Genomic DNA, 22418 nt, shown 5'->3' with positions numbered 1-22418 from the left:
ACAGCTCTGTGTCTCCAGTGATTTCTTCCTAAAGCTGTTGCCCCCAAGGATATAACACTTTGTGCCTGAAATTTTCCATGCTTGATGTCTGCCTCAAAGTGAAACTTTTTTGAAAAGTTAGACAAAATATGTATCGTCAAGTGTCTGAGTTATGAGAGGGAGAAGAAAATGCAGTTTTCCCACTATTTTGTAAGTTGTGATTTATGAGGTGGCTCACAGTTGCTAATCCTTTACACTTAAAATTTGACATCCATAACATTTGTTATGTGCTTTGCCCAGTTGCTTTAGTAATTCATAAGATGATGGAATTACAGTAGAACCTGAGAGTTATGAACACCAGAGTTACGAACCTACCACTCAACCACACACCTCATTTGGAACTGAAAGTACATAATCAGGCAGCAGCAGAGATAAAAAAAAAAAAGCAATTACAATACTGTGTTAAACTGCTAAAAAAATAAAGAAAGGGAAAGCAGCATTTTTCTTTTGCATAGTAATGTTTCAAAGATGTATTAAGTCAGTGTTCAGTTGTAAACTTTTGAAAGAACAACTGTAATGTTTTGTTCAGAGTTATGAACATTTCAGAGTTATGAACACCCTCCATTCCTGAGGCGTTTGTAATTCTGAGGTTCTACTATATGTTCTAATATCCTTTTCCTCCTTACTCCCCAGGTATCTGTGCCATAGAAAAGTCATATTTTAAACTATTAAGTTAACCCCTTAGAAACACTGGGCGTAGGTGAACAGCTATTTAAATGCATAGCTGTTTCCAGCTCCTGTTTATCACCAGTCTTGTGATAGTCTCAGTCAGTCATATTTCTAGCTTTAAGAAAAATACCAACTATCAGCTTCCTTTTTTTTAAATGAAAGTTTCCAGTACTTTATCATACAGAGAAGTTTGAAAACATGAAACAATTTTACTCCAAAGGCTCAGAAACAAGAAGACAAATAAAAAGAAACTCATATATATTTAACTTGTGTGTGTCTATATCTATATACAAAATGAGATTTTAAAACAAATCTCATTTATTTGAGAGCCTGTCCCATGACTTTTGAATGCATAGGGTTGGCAGCCATAGCGTAGTGAAAAAACCTAGTTTTCTGAATTGCTCCAACTCAGTCATACTAACATTTGTGTGTGTGTGTGTGGGAAGGGGGGGGCAGGTTCTGTAAAAGTGCACCCCCACTTTGTTGCTGCTTTCATCTTTAAAATACCCATGTGGGTTAAGGGACTGAGTCCTGACCTGTACTCTCTAGGCAAATTACTTCAAAACTATGCCTTAGTCCGCAGCTCCAAGGTTGACTCCGCCACCGCCGTTTGCAGTGGTGGAGTTCCGGAGTCGACCGGAGCGCGCAGGGAGTTCGAACTATTGCGTCTAGATTAGACGCGATAGTTCGAACTCCGAGAAGTCGAACTCACCGCGTCGACCCGGCAGGTAAGTGTAGACTAGCCCTTAGTTAAGTCATGTGTAAAATAGGACCAGTAATGTTTTAACTCACCCTTGGCAAGTGCTTTGAATCCTACCAAAGAAAAAGGACTTTAAATATAAAGTATTACTAGTTTTGTTTTGATAGATGCAAGAAGTAAAGCACAGACAGACAACTCCTTTGTGTGGGGAAACATAGAGTACATTAGGCAAAGGTTTCATGGAGAAGAACTGAGCTGTAATGCTGTGATCAAGCAACAAGTCACATAATGTCTCTGCTTTCTCATCTGTAACACTGGTATATTTATTTACCTACTTCACAAGGGCTCTGAGACTAGTGTTCCTAAAGTTCCTTTGGAAATGTAAAGCTTTCAGGAAGTAGTTTACAATGCAGAATTTTGCTAGTGGCATAAACATATATAGCTTAGTTTCACTAGTCATCATTTTGGTCTAGGTCTAAAGATTTCAAATGCAAAACACTCTGAAATTCTATTTGTGAGGAACATTTCACTTAGTCCATTATGAGGTTATAAAAATGATGTTGTATTTGATTTTTAAATTTATGGCTATCTGTGTTTAATACAGATGGCTTGCACAAAATCAGGCTGAACTATAGCGAAGACTCCACTGATGGCAGTAAACTAAATGAAGATGAGCTTATAGATTTTTCTGAAGATCAAGATAACCAGGTAAAGAACTTAATAATGTTGCTTAGGTAATGTGTACTATTGTTCCCCTTCTGAAGAATAAAAATCAGATTGTATGTGTGAAGAGTGTTTTTAAAAGCAGTATGCAGATAGTAAATTTTCTATTGTATGAAACCTAGATTTGACATTTGTAAGGTTAGAACCTAAAGCATTTGTTGCTCAGTATTAGAATTATACTTGCATTTTAGCTCCTAGAAGATTAACGATGTACTCTTTTATGAAATTGGCTCAGTAAGAATCTGCTGTACAGATCATGCACTATGCTTTGTGCAGTTTTGCTTATTGACCATGGAGTATAATGATTTAGCTGAGGTTTTAAGAGACCAGTGACTATTACTTTCCCTTAGTTCCTCTGCTTCTGTCTTCATAGCAGGTCCTGGAACCATCTACTCTCTGTTCTTTAAATGCCATTCCTTGGCAATAGACAGACTTTGTAGGTATAGAATCATAGACTTTAAGGTCAGAAGGGACCATTATGATCATCTAGTCTGACCTTCTGCACAATGCACGCCACAGAATCTCACCCACCCACTCCTGTATCAAACCTGTGTCTGAGCCAATGAAGTCCTCAAATCATGGTTTAAAGACTTCAAGGTGCAGATAATCTTCCAGCAAGTGACCCATGCCCCACGCTGCAGAGGAAGGCAAAAAAAACCCCAGGGCCTCTGCCAATCTGTCCTGGAGGAAAATTCCTTCTCAACCCCAAATATGGCGATCAGCTAAACCCTGAGCATGTGGGCAAGACTCACCAGCCAGACACCCTGGAAAGAATTATTTGTAGTAACACAGATCCCACCCCATCTAACATCCTATCACAAGCTATTGGGCATATTTACCACTAGTAGTCAAAGACAAATTAATTGCCAAAATTATACCATCCCCTCCATAAACTGACCAAGCTTAGTCTTGAAGCCAGATATGTCTCTTGCCCCCACCATTCCCCTTGGAAGGCTGTTCCAGAACTTCACTCCTTTGACCGTTAGAAACCATCTAATTTCAAGTCTAAACTTCCTGATAGCCAGTTTATACCCATTTGTTCTTGTGTCCACATAGGTACTGAGCTTAAATAATTCCTCTCCCTCCGTGGTATTTATTCCTCTGATATATTTATAGAGAGCAATCATATCTCCCCTCAGCCTTCTTTTGGTTAGGCTAAACAAGCCAAGCTCTTTGAGTCTCCTTTTATATGACAGGTTTTCCATTCCTCGGATCATCCTAGTAGCCCGTCTCTGAACCTGTTCCAGTTTGAATTCATCCTTCTTAAACATGGGAGACCAGAATTGCACACAGTATTCCAGATGAGGTCTCACCAGTGCCTTGTATAACGGTACTAACACCTCTTTATCTCTACTGGAAATACCTCGCCTGATGCATCCCAAGACAACATTAGCTTTTTTCATGGCCATATCACATTGGCGGCTCATAGTCATCCTGTGATCAACCAATACTGCGAGGTCCTTCTCCTCCTCTGTTACTTCCAACTGATGCGCCCCCAGCTCATAACAAAAATTCTTGTTATTCCTAAATGTGTGACCTTGCACTTTTCACTATTAAATTTCATCCTATTACTATTACTTCAGTTTACAAAGTCATCCAGATCTTCCTGTATGATATCCCGGTCCTTCTCTGTATTGGCAATACCTCCCAGCTTTGTGTCATCTGCAAACTTTATTAGCACATTCCCACTTTTTGTGCCAAAGTCAGTAATAAAAAGATTAAATAAGATTCGTCCCAAAACCGATCCCTGAGGAACTCCACTAGTAACCTCCCTCCAGCCTGACAGTTCACCTTTCAGTATGACCCGTTGTAGTCTCCCCTTTAACCAGTTCCTTATCCACCTTTCAATTTTCATATTGATCCCCATCTTTTCCAATTTAGCTAATAATTCCCCATGTGGAACCGTATCAAATGCCTTACTGAAATCGAGTAAATTAGATCCACTGCATTTCCTTTGTCAAAAAAATCTGTTACCTTCTCAAAGAAGGAGATCAGGTTGGTTTGACACAATCTACCTTTTGTAAAACCATTTTGTCCCAGTTACCATTGACCTCAATGTCCTTGACTACTTTTTCCTTCAAATTTTTTTCCAAGACCTTGCATACTACAGATGTCAAACTGACAGGCCTGTAGATCACTTTTTCCCCCTTTCTTAAAGATCGGAACTATGTTAGCAATTCTCCAGTCATATGGTACAACCCCTGAGTTTACAGATTAAAAATTCTTGCTAATTGGCTTGCAATTTCATGTGCCAGTTCCTTTAATATTCTTGGATGAAGATTATCTGGGCCCCCTGATTTCGTCCCATTAAGCTGTTCAAGATTATCCTTAACTTCCATTCCATCCTCAATGTTTAGCGGTCCCACTTCTTCTTTCTTTGTTTTCTTCTTATTTATATGGCTATAGAACCGTTTACTATTGGTTTTAATTCCCTTTGCAAGGTCCAACTCTACATGGCTTTTGGCCTTTCTCACTGCATCCCTACGTGTTCTGACCTCAATAAGGTAGCTTTCCTTGCTGATCACTCCCATCTTCCACTCCTTGTAGGCTTTCTGCTTTTTCTTAATCACCTCTCTGAGATGCTTGCTCATACAGCTTGGTCTACAACTCCTACCTATCCATCAGCTATTGCACCTAGGAAAATCTGAGCCCTATTATTATTACTAGCACTTGTCCTCCAGTCTATATCTGGGAAGTTAAAGTCTCCCATGATCACACGATTTCCATTAGTATTTACTTCAGTAAAAACATTAAAAAGGTCTCTATCCATATCCAAATCAGATTCCAATGGTCTATAGCACACCCCAAGCGCTATCTCAGGGGAGGCTCTAGTAGCTTTTTTCCCCAGTGTGATTTTTGCCCAGACAGGTTTCCATCCCTTCTTATTTCTTTACAGTCTACCTCATCATTGATATACAATGCTACTCCACCACCTTTGCCTTTATTTCTGTCTTTCCTTAACAGCAGATAGCCTTCAATATCTGTACTCCAGTCATGACTACTATTCCACCATGTTTCTGTTATCCCTATAATATCCGGTTTTACTTCCTGCACCAGTAACTCTAGTTCCTCCATTTTGTTACCTAGCTCCTCGCATTGATGTACAAACATCTTAATTCTTGCTATTTGGCTTCACTCGCATTCTTTACCCGATTAGGCCCAGACGTTCTACCACCAGTATAACCTATTAGAATTGTATCTACAGTACCCTTCCTCCGTATGTCCATTCTCCTACCCATGACAGTATCCTTTCTTGCTTTGTTTTCTTCCCTCTCAATGTTAAAATCTGGCGTGGAGATTACCTGGACATCTCCCAACCAATTCCTAGTTTAAAGCTCTCTTAATCAGTTGTGCCAACCTCCATCCTAGAAGTCTATTTCCCTCCCTACTCAGGTGAAGTCCATCCCGAGAGAACAGTCCTCTGTGAATGCTTCCCAGTGGCCATACATCCCAAAGCCCTCCTTATAGCACCACTGCCTGAGCGATCTGTTGATCGCCATGATCTTGTCACACCTTTGTTGCCCTTCTCTAGGAACATTGAAGATCACCTGAGCCTCGATTTCCTTAAGTGTCTTTCCCAGCCTGGCATAGTTTCCCTTGATACATTCCAGCAAGAATTTAGCCATATCATTCGTTCCCCACATGAAGGACAATCAGCGGATTCTTTCTCGCTCCCGTTTGGATCCTCTTCAGCCTCAGGTCCACATCCTGTATCTTAGCACCTGGCAGACAGCACACCTTTCTGTTCTCTGGATCAGCTCTGGTTACAGGCCTGTCTATTCTCAGTAAGGAGTCCCCAATCATGTAGACCTGCCTTTTCTTGGTGACGGTGTGATTCTCCAGTCTATCCCCTGTTCCCTCTGGCTGCAAGTCCTCTCGATTCCTATTCACCCTTGCAATCCTCTGCAACCCATCCCGTATCCTTCTGGGGCTCATGTTTGGTGTCCTCTCCATTGACGCTTCCCCTCTCCTTATAGAGCTAGCTGCTCTTCTTCTCTTCTTCCTTGCCCTCTCATCTTCAGCGACCACCTGCTATGCCCCTTCTTCATTTTCCGAGTCCGCAAACCTGTTCCTGAGCTCTGTTGCTCCTTCACTAGCCTGTCTTTTCCTCTACCTGGTTCGCTTAGTCACATGCTTCCACCCTCCACTTTCCTCACCCAGCAGTCTCCCCTCAGAGTTCTTTGGTCCTGCTTCCATCTGCAAGTCTGAGCTTTTCCCTTCGGCCTCCTCATGTCCTTTTGTTTGTTTGTTTGTTTTTGTTGTTTTGTAATTAAATTTAAATTGGGGTTTTTGTTTAGGTTTGTTGTCTTTCACTCTCCGCTACCAAATCAGAGGATCAGGAGAAAACATTGGGATTTACAAAATGTGAGGTCTTAATGGAAAATGTCCTTTACAAACCCGTTGTAGGTCCACTGCTTTGAGGTCCTGGGAGGGAGGGCATTCTTCTGGGGCCTGTAAAGTCTGTACTTACGGAAGGTGTGTACAAAGTTATCCTCCCTTAAGAGGCCATCAGAATTGAACCAGGGCCAGTGCAGGTCTTCACATCTGAAATCAAAGGATCAGAGACCCTCAGATCTTTTCATATAAGTAATAGGAGTCTTCTGTTCTACCATTTATCTCCCTCTCCAAAAAAAGAGACTGAGTATAGCACATCTTGGGATTGGAGTTTTGTTAAGCAGTATTCTTCCTACCGAGCCCAGCATACTGAATAATCTTTTTCAAGGTTTGCATTTGTGGTTTTTTTTGTGGTCAAAACCTCATATCTGGGCTGAAACCTAAACTGCTGTTGCAGATAGACTAAACTCATTTCTCCCAGCTCATGATGGTGCTGGGGTCTGCTTTAAGCCTTCCCCCAAATAGACTCCTTATTGTCTTTTTCTCTGGCACTCCCTAAATCTCAATGAAAAGGGAGATTGCTGGGAGCAGATGATTGAGAGGCCTGTAAGAGGGATGGGCAGAGAGTCTGAGTTGGGGTTGGTGGAGGGAGGCAGGCAGGATAATGGTGTAGGCTGCCTTGGCCTTAGTCCCTGCATTTTGGGAGGAGAAGGGGGTATGTTGAATCTTCTTGTTGCAGCAGCAGCTCAGGATTCAGCCTGGATTTGAAGTTACCATTCACATCTATCAGAATTTGCCAGAATTGGAATAGAAACAGGTAAGTTGAGCTAAAATATATAGAGGCTGACTGCAATAGAAACCTTTAAGAAGGCACAGCCATAGGTGAAATGTGCATGACACTGATGCCAGAGAACAGCCATCTAAATTCTCCCTCAACTTGGCTACACATTGCATTGTGAGTTGGCTAGTTCCCTCCAAAAAATTTTCAAATAATTTTGCTGTACTTTTTTTTTTAAAAGCCATCTCCCAATCCTGGTAGGTTTGCTGAGTCTCCTCAATAGGAAACTGACAAGGAGTAATGTTAGCTGAAAGTTTGATGATGCAAAATTTACTGTTAATTTGTGGGAGTAAACTATGCTAAACTTGAGTTCCTTGTCTTAAGTAAAGACTGTAAATATAGTAAGTAAAATTTTTTATTTGCATTCCATTTGAAAAGCAGTCAGCCTATAAACTCCCACAAATATTTTGTTTTTGTAGGAAAACAGCAGCGATGATGGAGGCCTTGTAGATGATAACTGTAATTCAGAGTTGGGACAGTGGCATCTGAAGCCTAATATTTGCATACAGTAAGTATAAATTAGCCCCCAACATGATGGGGGGGAATTTACTACTACACGAGTCAAAAGATCTTGGAGAGTTATAGATAGTTCTCTGAAGATGTGTCAGTGTGAGTGCAGAGGTCAAAAAAAAAAAAAAAAAGATGTTAGGAATAAGGGAAAAAGAATAAGACTGAGAATATATTATATTATTGCCCTTATAAATCCATGGATGGCACGCCATCTCGACTAAATACTGTGTGTGTGTGTGGTCTCTCTCAAAAATCAAAAATAGCTAGAAAGAAAAGAAAAGAAAAAGAAAAAAAATGAAAAATTTAGAAGAGGAAAAGTGAGGGAGGAGGGAAGATTAAAGAGGGAGAGACTTTCAGTTTTGAGAGAGAGAGAGGAGAGGGAAATAATATAAATAAATGATGAGGAGAAGGGAGAGTGAAGTGATGAAAAGTTATAAAGTTATTTATTTTATAATAATTATTAATATAGATACAAAAATAGGGGCAGGTTTTAAAACAAATAAAAGGAAACAAATCTCAACGAAGTTCTTCTTCAAACTTGTGGACACTTCTGAGGAGGTTGTCCTTGGGAAGGACTATTGGAACAGGAAAAGGGACTGACTGGATAAATAAAAATTAAAAAAGTAAAATAATATAAATGGGCCCAGGCTAGATAATTGGTGTCCTGTCTAGCCTCTGTTCAGAGGAGAGATGGGGATGGCAGGAGAGAGAGGATGGATCATCACCTGATCATTTCCTGTCCTCTCAGCTCCCTCAGGGCACCTGCACTTGGCCACTGTCACTGTGGGATGACTGGACCTGATGACCTGACCGATGGACCCTTTCTTATGTTCTTATGTTCTTATGTTCTTAATAAAGATGTATTGATTAGAATGAGCTTTTAAAACAGAATGACAGCACTAAGAGGGGTGTCACTCAAACTTTATAAGATTCTGCTAACATACTGTTTATATTTTTAGAGGTTTCTATATTTTGCAGTATAATCTAGTTTTAGGATTTGTGTGGAACTCCTTATGCACTGAAAATAGATATTCCCTTTTGGTTTGCTAAGGTTGAAAGACTCGCTTTTAAAAGCATCTGAAGATATTTTTTTTCTAATAAAACTGCTGTTCTTAGTGATTTAGTATTTAGGCTCCAATTCAGCAAACTACTTAAGCGTGTATTTAAGTGCCATCCCTATTTAGCAAAATACATAGGAGATTGCTTACAATTCAACATGTGCCTAAATAGATGTTGAATTAAGGCCTTAGTTGTGGGCATCTCAAATTAGCTGGGAAGAATGGGATAGATATTAAATAATATAAAGCTAAAATATGTATAGAGTCTCCATTTCTTGCCAAAAAATATTGTGCAGTTGTCCTCTTTCGTGCACCTCTTTCCCTGACTTACCTGTTAGGTGTATTTCCTTTGCTTTGTTCAGAACAGTCACAACAGAAAATCTGTTACTTCTGTAATTGCTTTTCACTAAAACATTTCTTTCTATTGAAAACATTCCAAGAACCAGAAAGCTATGAAAAAGCAAATTTATTGCCTATCACTAGCTTTAGTAGTTCACATTTTAAGTGATAAAAATGTAGGCTCCTAAAGTCATAAATACTTTTTAATTAGCATTGATGTCTTTACAGCTTCCCTTCTATTCTTTCTCTACCTTTTAATCCTATTTTTCCTTCCTCGTTTTTCCTTTGTGTTATATTATATACTACAAGAAGGAAAAAAATGCAAGCATGTTATAATGGTATAATATAAAGCTTATAGTAACAAATACATAATGGTTTAATACATGTGTATCATCCATAATTAATTATATTTTATGCCCTATTTATAACAGCAGAAGTAAACCTAACTTGTGAGATCTAAGAATATCACAGCTTGAGGTGCAATGGCTTCAAGTTATGGTTTGAAATGAAATACCCCATGCAGATGGTGATCGCCCCCCTTCAACACTGCTCCCACCCAAAACAAAAAGGCTTAATGTGCCATGGATTACCTTTAGCACTTTGAACTCTAGTCTGTCTGTAGAAATGGATACATCACTTTAAAAGCCATAAACTCTTTAATATCGTCACACATAACCATAAGGTCCCTCTTACTAACACCATCCTCAAAGTGTCATGTCAAAATCTTGGTTTAACAAAAAAAAAAAATAATTTGGGGGTTTCGTTTCTTCATTATTTTAAAATGCACCTCTTTCCTGAAACAATATTTTAATATTTAAAAACCCATTGCTCGTGTAAGTAATTTACCTTGTTTCGAAGTTTAAAGGCTATGCAATTCAAAAATTTTTACTAGGCTACCATCATTATTTTTACTATAAACATGGTTAAATATTTCCATTCTACTTTGAAAAGTAGTTACTTGCAGTAGCATCATCTATAAAAATATAATAAGATACTGCAAAAATTGTTTTGTACTATATCTGAACATTGCATTTGTTTTCTGTTGTTGGGAGTAGGCTATTCATTTGGGTACATGAATACAAGGACAAGTTGTCTCCACTGTTAGCAGTGATAAGTATATGAACCAGTAACAAATATTAGTGCAATCTAACTTTTTCAAAAGGTGTTTTGCCTGATTTTTTTTTTTAATGACTTTTCTTTTGCTTCAGCTTTTATTGCCAGTGGTTGGAAAGTCCTGGAAACTAAATGCTCGTGCAAAACTTTTTTTTTCTGTATTAGGTTCACTGAGTGAGTTGAAGAGGTAGTTAGGTTTTTTTCCCCCAAATATGGAGAAGTGTGTTGTTGTTTTTTAAGTGCAGACATTTGTTATGCCATTGTACTGACCTACAGCTTAAAGCAGTAAATGAGTTTCTGAAATATTTAGTTATATTACTTATTAAAAAAGAGGACATTGTCATTTTGATACTGACTATATATAAATGTGTATATTAAATCATTAACTGTATTTCTGTTGCAGTTATCTGACAATATGTACTCTACATTTTCTTCATTGTTTTGTTTGCTGTTTTCGTAAAGGGACATTGTCATCTTGAAATCTAGTCAATTTTTTAAAAAAGTTTAGTAGTATAAGAGATGGAATCTCAGGAATTTACAACTGCATTTTATTTTAAATGTCCTCCTTTTCCCTATTGCTGTGTGAAAGATCCACACAAAAATCAAAATCGATGAAAGTCTAATCCAGCTAAGTGCTTAAGCACATGCTTCATTTCCAGGATGCAAGTAGTGCCATTAATTTCAATGGGATTAGTCACATAATTAAAGTTAAGTACATGCTTAAGAGCTGGTAGAGCACTTAAATGACTGTACAAGAAGATCAGTGGTACTCACAGTTTTGTCAAATGCCCAGAGTTACACACTGGAAGAATAGAGTAAGTTTTCTCTAATCTTTCAGTGAGAATATCTTTAGGTCTTATGTGTAACAAAGGATATATCTACACTGCAAAGAAAAACTCTTGGCACTGAGTCTCAGAGCCTGGGTCAATTTACTCAGGCTAGAAATAGCAGTGTAGACATTCCTGCTTGGGTTTGAGCCTGGGCTGTGAAACCTAGCAAGAGGGAAGAGTCTCGGAGCCTGGGCTTCAGCCTGAGCAGTGACATCTACACTGTTATTTCTAGCCCCACAGCTCAAGACCTGCGAGCCTGAGTCAGTTGACCCAAGCTTTGAGATCAGCGGAACAGGTTTCTCTTTGCAGTGTAGACCTATCTAATAAGTAAATAATTTTCAGACACAATGTGATTCTTTAAAATTGGCACTTTTAAATAGCCACTCAAGCTTTCTGGACTTGGTGAAATGTTAAATCTAGAGATAACTTATTTTGCACTTATACTGACTTCAAAGCAAGTTGTAATATAACTTTTTGTGCTTTTCAAATTGTTGTAAAATACTCAGTACTTCTCAGAGTGTGTGTTAAAAAAACAAACAAACAAAAAAATCTTTTCCTCATTCATAGACCCTGCATTCTGCTTATGGACTCCCTGAGAGGCCCTTCCCGGTCAAACGTTGTGAAAATATTAAGGGAGTAAGTTCTAAACATGTAATTCCATTTTTTTCAAAAGTTTTAACATTCCATAAGGAAAAGAAAGGTCTTGATTTCTGTACACCTTTTGTCACAGATATTTGGAAGTAGAATGGGAAGTCAGGAAAGGCAGTAAAAGAAGTTTCTCCAAAGATGTAATGAAAGGCTCTAATCCAAAAGTGCCACAACAGAACAACTTCAGTGATTGTGGAGTGTATGTACTGCAATATGTGGAGAGCTTTTTTGAGGTAAGTTTACTTGCTTCTGTCATGGTATTTATTTTGTATCCTGCATTAGTCAAATAAAACTTAGTTTAAAGAATGGGAAGCATTCCAGTGCAACAGGATTTATGGGTGTTGTAAAATAAGTTTGCAAGATGAAACAAATCCATTCTGGAAAAGACAATAGTTCTCATATTAATGATCACACAGAAGAAGTGTCACAACATACAGTTTAGAAGAGATTGATGTTTCTGAGGAAAACATTAAGAAAAATGTTTTCCATTGCTGCACACAGTGCAATCATATTTTTAAATTATGCCTTCAGCAACTCAGTTTTAAGTGAGCCTTGTAATCAATTCAGCTTTAAACACAGAAGAAGCTTCTATTAACATTTTGGCAACCTAGTAAGTATATCTAATTCTTGAGGGGTTTTTCTTCCAATAATCCAGGAAATAGGGTTCTGAATATACTCAGTAACTGTAAACTTCTCGCATTGGACTTCTTGCTACACTAGAATTTAAGAAGCTCAGGTGCCTGGATGTGCAGTTAAATTACTGAATTCTTACCAGATAAGAACCAAATCCTTGTTGCATTGAAATAAAACAATATAACTCCCATGATTTCCAGAGGACCAGAATTTGACTTTAATTGATAAGCTTCTCTTTTAACTTTCTTATATATTTTATTACTTTTACCTTCAAATTAGAGCCTCATGCACACTTTTTCCTGTGAACTAAACTGGGGAATATGGCAGGCAAGAACTGTCTTCATGGTACATTCCCTCTTTGCATAAATCTGCAGTCATAAGATACTAGAAGTTCCAATTCTTCATATGGTGAAGGAGTTAAAAGGCAACCAAGTTCTGTAATAATTTTCAGCCCACTCACCCTGCAGAATAGTTCCCAAGTTACTACAGACTGAGTCTTTCTCTCTATCTGGTCTGGCAACATGATTAAAGAAATTGTCAATCAGGGATGCTCCTTGCCTCTGGCATATCCCCTGTGAGCCACATTATACTGCAGGAAATAACATATGGGGGAGAATTTGGCTCTTATTCTTGTACTAGATGCACAGGCATTGAATATTTTTGAGTTGATAAATAATCCAGTCAGTTTTGGTTACTAATATATTTGAAAATTACAGAAAAGTCCCAATAATTGTTTCAGCAACCAGGCAAATAGCAGAAATTTTTTTTTATTTATTTTTTTTAAAGTGGTGTTTAAGGTAAAGCAGAGGCCACAACTGTTACTAAAACAAGTGAAGAAAAAGAAATGGAGGAAGGGAAGCAGCTACAGAATGTTAATTCATGTACTTTTTTCCTTAGTCATGGATTTATTTCAAATCTCTACTCACATTTAAAAACCTAACCTATATGTTTTGAAAGTAAAACAGCTTTGACCGAGAGATCCAATAATTAGGAAACATAAGAGATGTCTCTTTCTTATAATGATAAAAAGTAATTACCGAATAAACTCGTTCATAAGCCGATTTTTTTTAGTAAAAAAGGGAAGCACCAGAGAATGGGGTCGGCTTATGAACGGGTATAGAGAGGGAGAGGTGGGACACAGCCCCTCCCCCCAACAGAGGGGGCAAGGAGAGGCAGCCCAGCCAGAAGGGAAGAGGCGGGGCCAGAGTCTCTCCGCCACGCTGCTCCCCCCCAGCCTCTGAAGCAGCTGCAGTTCCAGGGCTGTCAGGCTACAGCCGTGCCGCTCGACCTCGCACCCCCAGAGTAGGCTGTGGCCGTGCCGCCTGGGTGCCAGAGCATGGTGTGGCCACGTCGCCCCGCCTGGCCCACTGGAGCAGGCTGCGGCCGCACTGCCCAGCCTGCCGGAGCAGCTCCAGCCAGGCCAGAGACATCCTCCCCTGGCCCTCCCCAGATGGCCAGGGATGGGATGGGATGGGGAGTGTGTGGGGATCCTGGGCTAGGGGTGGAGTCATGTGGGGAGTGGTCACAGGGGTTACTCCACTGACCCCCAGCTTCTCTCCCCCCCACCCCCCGCCCCAAAATGTCCCACCAGTTGCTGTCCCGGCCTGTCAGGGTAAGCAGCTGGCGCGCTGGGACACTTAGGTTTACCTCCATGCCTGCGGACACTGGAGGTAAACAAATCATCTTGGCCCCCCGCGGCTTATCCTGATGGTCCGGGAGCCAAAGTTTGCTGACCCCTGAATTATAGGGTCGGCTTATGAACAGGTTATAAAAAAAATTCTATTTTTATTTATCCATCTTGAGGGGGGGCAGGGGGCGGCTTATAAACGAACTGGCTTATGATCGTGTGTATACAGTACAACTGACCATACATTAATCTTCTAACTAAAGGTAAAATGCTTCAGTTATCAGATGCATTGTAGTTGTAGCTATGTCAGTCCCAGGATATAAGAGACACAAGGTGGGTGAGGTAAAATCTTTTATTGGACCAGCTTCTGTTGGTGAAAGGGATTTCAAAATTTATATATTTGTGAGTTCTAGAATGTGCCATGGAAACCTGCAGTAGTGTATAAGTGTTTTATAGTAATTGTTGTAATTTTAGTCAGATCTCTTAAAACATAATCAGTCAGCACAGTAAAATGTGTGGATGATACATCTCCAGTGAGAAAAGAATGATGCTATAGGAAGTGATGCTGGTGACTAAATAGGATAATATCCTTTTCTCTGATCTGTTTAAAGCAGTGCCCAGCACGGTGGTAAGGAGTGCTGTGCTGCTGAAGGCACTGCCTTTCAGATGAAATGTAAAATTGACTGGCTAATTGCGGTCATTAAAGACACTTACATGAGTAGGGGTATTAACCCAAATGTCACGATCAAATTCCAGTTTGGGTTATTACATTCAGGCTACCAAAATTTTCCATAAAAACGGTAAGGTGGTTTTCTTTGTTCAAAATCATTAGTGTTGTTTTTACAGTACTAACATGTGAAAGCAAGGTCTGTGTGTCCAAAAGATTTTGCAGTCTAAATAAACTATTTGTGCAAGTTTTGTATTTAACCAAAGCAGTGTGACTGAATTAACATTAGTGTATGTCAGGTTACTCCATGATTTATTTGAATTTAGAGGGGAGTGTAAAACAAAAATAGAAGTCCATTTTCTGATGCCTGGAGGGGAAGAAGGAAGGAATGTATCTTTTCATTGGTGGGTGGAATGATTTCTATATCAAATTATCTGTAAAGTGGTTTGAGATCTTTTTGAATGGAAGGCACTATTTTACATTTATAAATAGCTTTATGTTATTTGTACTTTCTAAAGTTTCTATAAAATTTAAGCATTTAATAACCAGAATCAATCATCTTGCAGATCATGTGGGAAAACATTTAATGGTAGTCAAATACAACTTTGAAAAATCTAGTTCTCCATGATAGAGATTCCTTTGTTACTCACTACAGAGAGAGAGAACATTTTGATGACAATTCCAGATTCTCAATTGCATTGTCTTGTGTTTAATATCACTGTGTTGTATAAAGATTGTTATAATACTCATCTGAACTCTTTCCAGAATCCCATTCTCAATTTTGAGCTACCAATGAACTTAACAGACTGGTTTCCACGCCCCAGAATGAAAACTAAACGAGAAGAAATACGAAACATAATCCTGAAATTGCAGGAACAGCAGAACAAAGAAAAGAAGGGACAGAAGGACCTACGTTCACCAGAAGGATCTCTGCAGGAAGGAACAGAACAATTTATCAACAGTAGCTCAGACTAAATATTATGTCTGTTGCATGTTAGCTCTGCAGTCAAAAACTGAAATATATTTTCTTTGTCTGCCCAGACTAAAACATTGGAGTATTCTCTGCTCAGAAGTTATTTGGGAATGTTAATGCCTGTATAAATGTGTCATAAAAGGAATACATTCCCAAAAAGATATGTATTAAGTAAACAAGTTTGTACATATGTTAATGAGGCCAACTTTTTCAGCATTTGTAATTAATTTTTTTCACTTGTTAGGAAGCTTTTGTTATGTATTTCTGTTAATAGAACTTAAATAGCTACTTCTAAACAAAGCAAATAAAGAAAATATTTATAGGATGAAATGGTTAACTTTTTTCTTTTTCAGTAAAATTGTCATGTAACACATGGGATGATCTGGTAGCAAGATAATTAATTCATATTGTGATCTTTACATTTGCCCTTACAAGATTATTCTGCTTGATCTACAAACAATGAGGATGTGTCAAAGTGCACTGTGACCCCAGAGAGGGTAATTCACATGCTCACAAACAGTATCCAAATGTAAGCAATGTAATTGTTAAATAGGAATGCTTCAGATTTGGGGTCATGAGAAGATATGCATTGCTGTTTAAAAAAAGAAAAAAATACAGTTGCTCTTTGACCAGAGATTACTACTCAAGCAGTATTATAACAGTTTCAAATAAAGTGATCTTGAGTGATACTATTAAATCCTATTTTGTGACTCCCAGATGTTGTACAGTTGTATTTTGAAATTTCCCTCACTATAAAATTGTATTTTGGTAAGTGTACTTGGATAGCAGATTGCCCACATTACATTTTCTATGTTACAATTCTGAATGTCACATTCATATGTGCTTTATCTGAGTAATGAACATTTACAAATGTATGATTACTATTTTTTGTAATGTCCACACCAAAAAATACCAAAATATCAGTGTTCATTGCTTGCTTATTTGTTTGTTCTTGATTCTAGGTAGCATCAAACTAAGCTGTTAGAAGTAATTCGTTTATTTGGATATTTTCACAGTGTAATCTGATTTTAAACAATATAAAAACAGCCTTATGAAGCTAGCATTTCTTGTAGTAGAAAACTAAGCCACTACCTTGCACAGCCCTTTAAATATTAAAAAGGTTTTGTTATGCAGATGAGAGAATAAGAACTGTTGTTGCAAGGATCTTGAATAATTCAGTCCTTCCTTAACATTAATTAATTTATATACAGGGAGGGGGAAATTGCCCCCTCCCATTTAAAAAAAAATCTGCAGGAGAGGTGGGGAAAATAAAGGTTCCCCCCACCCCACCCCGCAGTGTTTTCTCCAAGTTCTTTGATTGGTGAGTGTGCTTTGCTGCCCCCTTCTCCTATTGTCAAAGAACCAGGGAATTCAGCTCCCAAGCCCTGTGGGTCCGCTGAGATCAGCTAGACACTGGACCATCCACATGTAAACTTGTGCTTCTACATCAGCTTTTCTCACACTAGACCCAAACAGCATTACCAAATAACTTGTCCTGCCAGGGAAATCCTGCACAGATAGTTTTCGGTGACCCCACCCTTCAAATAGGATTTCTCAGAAAGGTACCATGATTGCACAACCTTGGGATGTTACCTTTTGCACAGCTTGACCATGGGATTTGGGGGAGGTTCTGTACATTTCCCCCCACCTCTTTTCTCCATGCATGAACCCTGGACCACACAGAGCCCTCAGAGGGGCCTGGGAAAATGTGGATGCTACTGATATATGTTAGGGAAGATGTGTACACAGAGATTTCCCTTTGCATACAAGTGTGGTTTAACCTCTCTTGTGCATAATATTAAATATGTAATACACAGAACTCTAGTCATGTCCTGCATTCTTGCCATTGTCTGGGAAAGTCTATGATAAAAACAGGGTCAGAAAGAAGACAGGAGGGATGGGAAGACAATAAACAGTGCAACTAACAATCTAGAGTAGTTGCTTATACAAATGCAAGTAAAATCAAAGATACAGGGGGGAATATTGAGATCTAGATATACTTGCAAATAGAAAACATTTTATTCCTTCTCAATCCAGTCTTCCAGTTTTTCCCTAATGAAACATTCTATTTAAATATAATATGCCAATATAGCACTGTTCCTTTTATAATAATTGTGGTACAGTTTTCAGGGTTTCTGATACTTTAGAACTACTTCCATTCTATTCCTAGGAATGGCCTAGAGCTTATTTTTCCCACTTGGGATGCGAGGAATAAAAATGCTTGATTTATCATTTAATGTTAAGTCTTGAGACCTTCCGTCATGGAGCAAACTAATACGTATGTTGAATATAGAAAGAATTTTATTTTTTTAATAAAATGTGATAGAAAAATACAGAATTAAGAATTTGACTTATTTAAAACATTTATTGAATCAGATTATACAAATTTATGTATGTGTGATGTTTGTTTTAGAGAATTACATGTTTTGATAGTTTGAGGGAATTCACCACTGATCATTTTGGGACCAGTTTTATTTTACAAAAGTTAGTGCAAAAAACTGAATATTTAAATATCCACTTTAATTGTGTCATATTAAAAAAAGAATGTTTTAAGTGTATATTTCTTTAAACCATGGTGATAAGATTTAGTATTACAAATACTTTTGAAAAGTAGCATGACTCAGTTGTTCAGTGAAAGCTATCAGGTAGCTGACTAATTAGATGTAACTGTTGTATTGGCTTTCATGTTGGATAGAATAACAGTTAAGAATTCTTATAAGAGTTTTAGATTACTTTGCATAAAAAATTCATGCCTCTGTGGTAAACATTTGGTGGATAACGTCAGAAGTAGGGATTACATTTAAGTCATCCCTTACGACATTCTTAGTTTTCTTGCTTAAGTAGCTACACTAATGTGCACATGGTGTGCGCACATCCTTTAAAAGCACCAAAAACTGGAAGAAGAATATTTTGTTAATCTACCATGGGGAAAAAATGACCTCACTATTCTCTTGATTTGGAAACTAATGTCAAAGGATTCAGTGAAGAGATGATTTAAAAAAAAAATCCTTCCCCATAAACAAAGAGGAAAATGCACTGCTGCTTGGTTTTTAATTATACACTGTATATTACACCATGAAGGAAGAACAATATGTCTTTGCATTTTGAAGTCATGAAGCTTTTTTCCCCTTTCACTGTTTTCAAAAAATAAACAGACTTTTTTTCTATTGAACGTCAGCTTCCTGAGGTTACAAATACATCATATTGAGCACACACTGTTCTTATTTTCAGCATGTGTTCATATTCTATAACAAGCTTAGTTCTGTATCGTCTTTGATTAACATGTTAAAACACTAAGCATCATATAATGAAATTTTCATATAAAGGTGCTTATACTTTACAGTCCTACACACCCCATTTGCTGTTTAAGGACTCAAGCTTGAGAGGTGCTGAGCATGCTTAACTCTTGAAGTCCTGGTATGGGGACCTTGCTTCTTTTAGGCATGAAACTTGCCATCTTATTTTAAACGTTTTGGAGTTGCTTTGATATGCAGAATTCAAGGAAGGCCTATAAACATTTCTCCTTGCACAGTGTGCTTGGATGCACTAGGAGAGGTTGCTGAGTGCAGTAGTTTCCTAGAGTTCATGTACACTTTCCCATCTCTGTCTGGAAATAGCCACTGTTACTTGCTCTCACTATCTCAGACCGTAACGGATGTGGTCAAGATGACAATAAGCTGGACATCTTTCTCTGGATTCTTTCAAGCCAAATCCCCATCTCTCTTAACACCATTGTACCTGTTTGCTGATGTGATGAAACATACGTTCTGGCTCTTAGGACCCAACTTAGTGCAATTGTACTCTGGAGAATGACTGTGGAGTTTGGTTTGGGTCTCTTTGACTCAGAGTCAGTTGGTCCCATGTATTAATAACTACCAGCTGCCAGCCCCGCACCCTGAATTCTAGCTGTCAAACTGTTTTCTTTATTACATAAGCCTGATTGCTAAGGCTATGATTCTGTCATGGATTCCATGATTTTAAGAAAGGTCCGCAATTTCGGGCTCCAGCCCTGGGCGGCAGGGCTCGGGGAAGGAGCACTACGTCCACCTCCTGACGACACCTTGGGTCACCCAGCTGGTGGGTCAGTGTCAACGCCTACATTGTAATACTTTATTGTTAAATTGTTACACATTTTTTTGTTGCTGTGACCATATACCCTGACTGTGTACATTTTACTAGGACTTATTCTGTGAATTTTGCCAAATTTTACCGTGACAAAATCATATCCATACTCACTGGTAATAAAAAATGTGTTGTCAAAAGGAGATAATCCTGTTTCTGCATACGAGTAATTATAAACTCATTAGTTTTGATAACTTCATTGTTATCTTTAAAGGATAAGAATATTTTCCTTTTATAAATGTTTTATATGAATAAAAAAAGCAGAAAGAATAAAGTCTAGTAAAATAACAAACTACTGAAATATTTAGAGATGCAAGAAAAGGAGACTGGTCTGTTTTTGAGCATCTCTTCCTCTCCCTTCCCTGCCCCAAGGTCTTATTTTGCTGTTTTGAGTTTAGTTTCTTCTTTGAATCCTTTGGGGAAATGACTTCCTGAAAATAGTATTTGCATATTTACTTGAAATAGTTGAACATGGGATGAGAAGAAACCACTCATATTTATATTTACTTAGGATTTAAAAATTGGCCAGATGCACGTTTACTGGTAAATGGCATATTTTTATTAAAATGTTCTAAATTGACTGCATCCCATCAATATATACTATATTTGTCCATTGCAGAGCTGCAGCACATCTAATGGAAAGGTCTGTCTTTTTCATATAACAGAATTCTTATTTCAGTACTTGTGTTTATAAACTCTAACCTATGTGGCGGACCAGATCCTCCACTGGTGTAATTTAAGTCAATGGTGCTTCAAGGGTTTATGTCAGCTGAAGATATGGTACCACATATCCTAAAGCAATGCAGCATTAAGGAAAATCCACTGTTAGAAATTTTTTAAGCTTAAATTGTTTTATGGGATTAAAACAAGATGCATTTCATCTGTGGTTTAACCTAGTGTAATGTATATATTTATACCATGCCAGGGCAATCTTAATTATTTTTACAACTATACTAATTAGGCTGAGTTTAATATTTACAGTGTATAGGTCTTTTGCAAAACATCCTACTATGCCCTGAATATAACAAATGTTTGAATAAAGCTACATCCAATTGAAAATCAATATTCCTAATTTAGAACTCAAAGAAAACATGTACTTTGTTCTGAGCATTAAATGGCCTGTTCTGTGAGCCACGCTGAATCAATGCTGCGCTATAATCTCTCTAAGTTACCGGGGGGCAATAAAAGGCTGTGAGAAGATATACAAAAGCTTCATCCCGTCTGAGTGACCTTAGGAAACTTCCGGACTGTTCTACTGCATCCAAAAAACTACATTCAAAGGATGTTGAGGTTGCAAAGTCAGGAAGTCATAAATTAGGAAATGCCTGATTTAAGGTTGTATTTGCACAAGATAGCTGCTCATTCAATGAGCATTGTCTATTCAGTGTTTCATTTTAGCCCCATTGTTCAGCATGTGGCCCCATGCCTTGTTTACTGAACACTATTCAAACCATGCTCTAACTCCAGAACTATTCATTTCCTCATATGCTTTTTCTGAGGTGCCCATCACCGTAGCTTATGCATGCATCACAAACACTGAATGAATTTATCTTCACAAAACCCCTGTGAGCTGAGGGCTGTTGTCCAGGTGGGGAGCAGAGGCACGGAGAGCGTCAAAAGTCTACACTAATTTTGGGTGCCCAATTTCAGATGCTTATGAGCTGATTTTTAGAAAACTTGCCATTTTACAATGCAGCTTCCACTGATTCAGCTGTAAGTATCCACCTTTTGCAACAAATGAGGCAGACAACAGTTTTCTTATCTATGGAACCATGATTCATTCCCAAAGTAGGTCCAGCTGGTGAACTGAATGAGGCAGGGTCCTGTGGAAAAAATAGTATGAGATCGTGTAATTAAATTGGGGTGGCCAACCTGAGCCTGAGAAGGAACCAGAATTTACCAATCTACATTGCCAAAGAGCCATGGTAATATGGCATCAGCTCCTGGCCCTGCTCCCAGCACCTTCCTCCACCCTCCCCGCACCTCCTGATCAGCTATTTCATGGTGTGCAGGAGGCTCTGTTAGGGGGGGAGGAGGAGGAGGAGTGAGGGCACTGGAGGCTTGGGGAGGGGGTAAGGGAGGGTGTGGAGGCAGAGCCAGGGGTTGAGCAATGAGCACCCCCTGGCCCATTGGCAAGTTGGCGCCTGTAGCTCCAGCCCCAGAATCGGAGCCTATACAAGGAGCTGCATGGGGCTCTGGAGCCACAGGTTGCCCCCGCCCCTGTTATAATGCATATGTACAAGGAGGCTAAATTAGGGTTAGTCAGGTGATCTTAATTCTGGCGTTTCCTGACTTCTGAGTGCTTGTCCTTGTAACTATAACATTCTTTTTATGTAGATTTTTTAAAAAATTATAATTTACTACATTGTAAAAAAAAAAAAGCAAACTCAGAAAACAGAACTTTCATCATGTGGCATCATAATGACCCCCACAAGTTTTATCAGGCAGTTCGTTAGGTCAACCACACTAACCTCTGCCACTTAAACTAATTGAGTAACTCAGTGCTATAGTATTTTGTCATCCTAGAAGTGGTCAGAACCCCTTTTAGATATGTACTTTGCATGCTGAATTAATCTAGCAACCAAAAAGTTAAT

At 38.6% G+C, this 22418-nt stretch overlaps 1 protein-coding gene across 9 annotated transcripts in view; it reads left to right on the top strand.

Moving 5' to 3' along the window:
• SENP6 (SUMO specific peptidase 6) overlaps positions 1 to 16027 on the top strand; it is a 191784-nt gene extending 175757 nt beyond the window's left edge. For 8 of the 9 annotated variants that reach the window (XM_039529204.1, XM_039529203.1, XM_039529202.1 and 5 more), the window contains 5 exons: positions 2013 to 2116; positions 7724 to 7812; positions 11722 to 11790; positions 11885 to 12035; positions 15495 to 16027. In XM_039529204.1, the coding sequence (XP_039385138.1) occupies positions 2013 to 2116; positions 7724 to 7812; positions 11722 to 11790; positions 11885 to 12035; positions 15495 to 15704 (623 nt within the window). In that variant the 3' untranslated portion in view covers positions 15705 to 16027. Of the gene's footprint in view, positions 1 to 2012; positions 2117 to 7205; positions 7284 to 7723; positions 7813 to 11721; positions 11791 to 11884; positions 12036 to 15494 lie in introns of those variants that run through there. The other variant, XR_005595886.1, reaches the window with a different exon arrangement.
• The last annotated feature ends 6391 nt before the right edge of the window (positions 16028 to 22418 follow it).

The sequence above is a fragment of the Mauremys reevesii genome, linkage group 3 (genome assembly GCF_016161935.1).
Source record: "Mauremys reevesii isolate NIE-2019 linkage group 3, ASM1616193v1, whole genome shotgun sequence".
Taxonomy (NCBI): domain Eukaryota; kingdom Metazoa; phylum Chordata; order Testudines; family Geoemydidae; genus Mauremys; species Mauremys reevesii.
This window is presented reverse-complemented; position numbering and strand designations above follow the sequence as displayed.